This window comes from Talpa occidentalis, unplaced genomic scaffold, assembly GCF_014898055.3.
Source record: "Talpa occidentalis isolate TD23 unplaced genomic scaffold, MPIMG_talOcc4v2.1 talOcc4.13, whole genome shotgun sequence".
NCBI lineage: Eukaryota > Metazoa > Chordata > Mammalia > Eulipotyphla > Talpidae > Talpa > Talpa occidentalis.
This window is the reverse complement of record NW_023601322.1, coordinates 56,215,406-56,220,052: the sequence shown is the minus strand read 5'-3', so window position 1 is coordinate 56,220,052 and position 4,647 is coordinate 56,215,406. Positions and strand designations below refer to the sequence as shown.

At 37.4% G+C, this 4,647-nt stretch overlaps 1 protein-coding gene across 1 annotated transcript; it reads right to left on the bottom strand.

Moving 5' to 3' along the window:
* Window positions 1-721: 721 nt before the first annotated feature.
* Window positions 722-1,660, bottom strand: LOC119242665 (olfactory receptor 2M5-like). Its single transcript, XM_037508182.1, has one exon. It carries the CDS (start codon window positions 1,658-1,660, stop codon window positions 722-724), a length of 939 nt encoding a protein of 312 aa, XP_037364079.1.
* Window positions 1,661-4,647: the final 2,987 nt, after the last annotated feature.

The window sequence follows — 4,647 nt, the reverse complement described above, 5'->3', positions numbered from 1 at the left end:
TAACTCTATGTAAGAAACTTAATCATTCATCTTTTAAAAGAATTATCACTTCAGGGCCTCCTCTGGTGGCGTAGCAGTTGAGTGCTGGGCTGGGAAGCTGCCCAGAGCCTCTGCAGTGCTGGTTCGATCCCCAGCCTCCAGGTGAGGGCCCCACATGGCACGCAGACCTCTCCTGCCACCTGCTGCTCCCCTCAGCAGTATACTTCGTCAGTCTGCCTGCTCTGCTCTCCCCTCTTGCTCTGGTGAATTCTCTCACCCTCCCGCGCTTCTCACTGTACCCAATCCTTGTATAAATAAATAATTAAAAAAATAATTATCACTTCAATTTATTATATTGCACTCAATAGAATACTTTCTTTTAAGCTGAGGTAAAGTCTATTGCAAGTTAAAGACATACTAAGTTTAATTAATACTATCAAGCAATAAGGTATTATGATGGGCAAACAACTCTCATTTATTAACTGGCATTACTTTAAAAGATAAATTATGCATTTTGTCTGTGACAAATATTTAATTATAGCCATATCTTGAATTATCATAAAATTTTAAACATTTGAAGGAAAAAAGAGTGAAAAGAGAATTTTTAGTTTCTTAATCTTACATTGACTACAAATGTACAAAGATGGGTAAATATTAGGTATTGAACTATTTTGTAAAATGTATAAATTTAAGCATAAGCAAAGAACTTGTGGAGAGCAAAACATAAAGACTATTAATCAATTTATTTTCCACACTTGCCCTTCCCTAACACTTTCATGATCGCTCTAGCCACTTCTTTGTTGCGGAGGCTGTAGATGAGGGGATTCAACATGGGTGTGAGGATGGTGTAGAAGGCTGACACCATCTTGTCCTGGATGGGGGATCGATCAGAAGTGGGGCGCATGTATATGAACATAGCAGCTCCGTAATAAAGTCCTACAACGGTAAGGTGGGAGGAGCAGGTGGCAAAAGCTTTCCTACGGCCTTCTCCAGATCCCATGTGAATGACAGCCAGAATAACACGAACATAGGAAGCAATGATAACTGCTACAGGGAAGAGAAGCATAATTACACAGCAGATAAATATCATTCTTTCAAATAGCAATGTGTTAGTGCATGACAGAGTAAGAAGGGCAGGGACATCACAGAAGAAGTGGGGTATTTCCCGGGCACCACAATATGAGAAGGACAGTGTGACTGCAGCTTCAATTATACCATCTAAAGAGCCAAGAATCCATGAAGCAAGAGACATAAGACCACAGATTTTCTGACTCATGAGAACTGAGTATCGTAATGGTTGGCAAATAGCAACGTAACGGTCATAGGCCATTGCAGCCAACAGGAAACATTCCGCTCCAAGCAGGGAGACATAAAAGAATATCTGAAATCCACAACTAGACAGGGAAATGAACTTTCTGCCAGATAAATAGTTGAAGGCCATCTTGGGTACAGTAGTGGAGATTAGCATAAGGTCCATGAGGGAGAGTTGGCTGAGAAGAAAGTACATGGGAGTGTGCAGTTGGTTGTCCAGGTAAATGAGGAGAACCATGGCAGAGTTTCCTACCAAGGCCACTGAGAAGATACCCAAGACTAGAGAGAAAAGGAAGATGTGGGTTGGGCTGTGATTGAAGATTCCAAGTAGAATGAAGCCTGAGTTGAAGGACTGATTCTCCCATGCCATGATGAATAAATTCACTGTATAGAATACAACAGATAATAAATTATTGGATTTTCTTATAGAAATAACCAGAGCTCCCCTGGTAGGTCACTGCATTTCCCCAGATTGCCTAAGCATCAAAAATTTGATTTGCTATTGATTTTTATTTTTCCATTTCCATTTTTAAACTAGGAATATTAAGTCTTGTTTTCAGATTATGAGATTTATATATAAAATGTACAGTCAACTAAGCTTGTACATTAAAGAGTGAAGTCATGAGTATTTTCAAATTGTATAAGCAAGTTAGAGAAACAAGTCAACTTCATAATTGAGATCATATATACTTATGAATTTCTAAGAAATCAATGTCATTTTCACTGTGTTTTTAATGGAAGTCAGGCTATCATGTTATGATGCTAATGAAAATTCTATCTGTCCAAGTACAAAGGGAGGCATCTATTCATGGCAATGACTCAAGTTAGTCAAGCACCAGGTAAAGAGAAACTGAGAAAGTCAACAATCAAAGGTCCATTAAGTAACACTTATTCTAATAATGCAGAGTTATACTGTATTTTCATATTAAATGCCCTTTCCTCACTTCATCTTAAAAATAAGGTGTGTCTATGAGTCAGTTATAAGTCGTTTTACTTAAGAAGCAGGGTAGAACAGAGTGTATGAGCATAAATTCAAATGCCTTCTGTAAATTACCAGTGGGATTTTAGACAATTGTCTATTTACTTATGTTGATTTTGTGCATACCTGCCATTATTCACACCATAGAAAATCCTTCAGAAATTACTTTTTAAAATTACCCATTTTTTTTTTCTGTTTGAAATTTATTTTCCAGTGGAAAGTTATTGGATCAATTTGTCTTTATAATTTTAGTCATTCTAAAAAGCAATGTGGGCCTCCCTTGTGGTGCAAGGGGTTAAGCATAGCACTTTGAAGCTATCCACAACCTCTGCAGCATGATAATTCCTTCATCAAGGAACTATCCACATGGCACAAGAAACCTCCTGTCTCTCCTGTTGCTCCCTTCAGCAGTGTGTTTCAGTCAATCCACCTGTTCTGCTCCCCACTCTCTCTCTGGTGAATCCTCTTACCCTCCCCTCCCTGTACCGCTGGCCTGCATTCCCGTTCTTTTTTTTTTTTTTTTTTTTTTTTTTTTATAGAGGCATGTTTTCTTTCTTTCTTTCTTTATTTGTTTGTTTTCATTTATACATGCACTGGGTACAGTCAGAAGCGCAGGAGGGTGAGAGAATTCACCAGAGCCAGAGCGGGGAGCAGAGCAGGCAGAAGGACCAAAGTACACTGCTGAGGGGAGCAGCGGGCGGCAGGAGAGGTCTGCGCGCCATGTGGGACCCTCCTCCGGTGGCCAGGGAGCAGCCGGGGATCGAACCGGCGCCACAGAGGCTGCGGGCAGCTTCGCAAGCCAGCGCTCAACCGCTGCGCCACCGGGGAGGCCCTGCATTCCCGTTCTTGTATGCATAAATAAATCTTAAAAAAAAAAAAAAAATCAGTGTGCATTTTCTATTTCAAATTTGCTCAATTAGTTATACTTGTGTGGACTATTTCTCACCCTATGTTTCAAAATATTAATTATAGGAAACTTAACATATGTGAAGCCATCTCTTCATGATTTCTCATTTCCTTTGAACAAAATAATGTTTCAATCAATTGTGCTAGATCTTGGATTTATACCTAGAACAATAGTCTCACTTATGTCCTATATATTAGGAGATTAGGACTGCCAAGTAAACTGTTCAACTTGAGAAACTTCATGGTCCATGAACTTCTTTGACCTTTATTTTTCTTCTTGTTTATCTTTCTGCCTAGCCGGGGTTATATAGTTCTATTAAGCTTTAATCCTACTCATATAGCTGGGAAACTGAAATATTCTTGTCATCCTGAAATTCACTCTTTGCCTAAAATCCAAAATCAAATTAATCTGGAATATTTCTCTAAAGAGAAATGGCTTAAAATTGTGTTGTAATTATTTAACACCCTGGTGCCTTTGTCTTCAATATTATCTAATTCTAAGTCCTGAGTCTATTGTTAGGATTCATTGGTCATCCCAATTTTTGCTCAGACTGCTTCTCATGATCCTTGTGTTAATAACTCCAGCTTATTTTAAATCTAAGAATTTTATATTATATCAACATTCGGTTACCTCATAATATGATCCTCTGAAAGAGTAATAGTGTATGCCAGTAGAGCTAGTCACATCTAGCTGATTTCTACTAATGTCATTTGGTAAACTCATGAACAATTTGAGTTGAGAAACAGTTTAAGTTATTTAATTCCCTGTATAGAAAGGTCATATTTACAATGCAGTAGGGAGATGTTTAGCTTATATAGTCCTCTAGTTTTCCCATATTTCTTTATCCCCTCCGTATCCGCTTCATATATGTCATGTCTTAGTGAAAGTCAGATAATGTGTTATTAATAACAATGCATTTGGTTATAGATATAATAACATAAAAAAACTATTACAGACAGTAGAGCAATGGACCTAAAAACACAATGTATATTATTTTATTGTTCAATATTTAATATAATTTCACCAGGAGATAATCCACATCATAAATTTCCTTCAAATTCCTCATGATATGGAACTAATAGCCCATTTACCTCCAAATACTTCAAAAATAGCCTATGATACAAATTTGGCTAAAAAGTTAATTTATTTTTATAGATGTAATATTTGTTTACAACACTATATATGATTCACAGGTATATGTATGTGTAGGATATTGTATATATATGATTCAGTTACAGACTTGTTCATGTTCATGTTACCACAGCACACCACAAGCTACAGGATTATATTCTGAGAAAAAGGGGATTTAAGGATTGAGGGTGTTGAGAAAAGGAGTTGTGTAGAGTAACTAAGACCGTTTACATTGAAGGGAAACAAATGTTGCAGTTAGAGATGAAGCAAAATTTAACAGGAAGAGTGAATAAGGTAAGGAATAAGGTAAAGAGCATTGAAACAAGGGAACGTTGTTGAA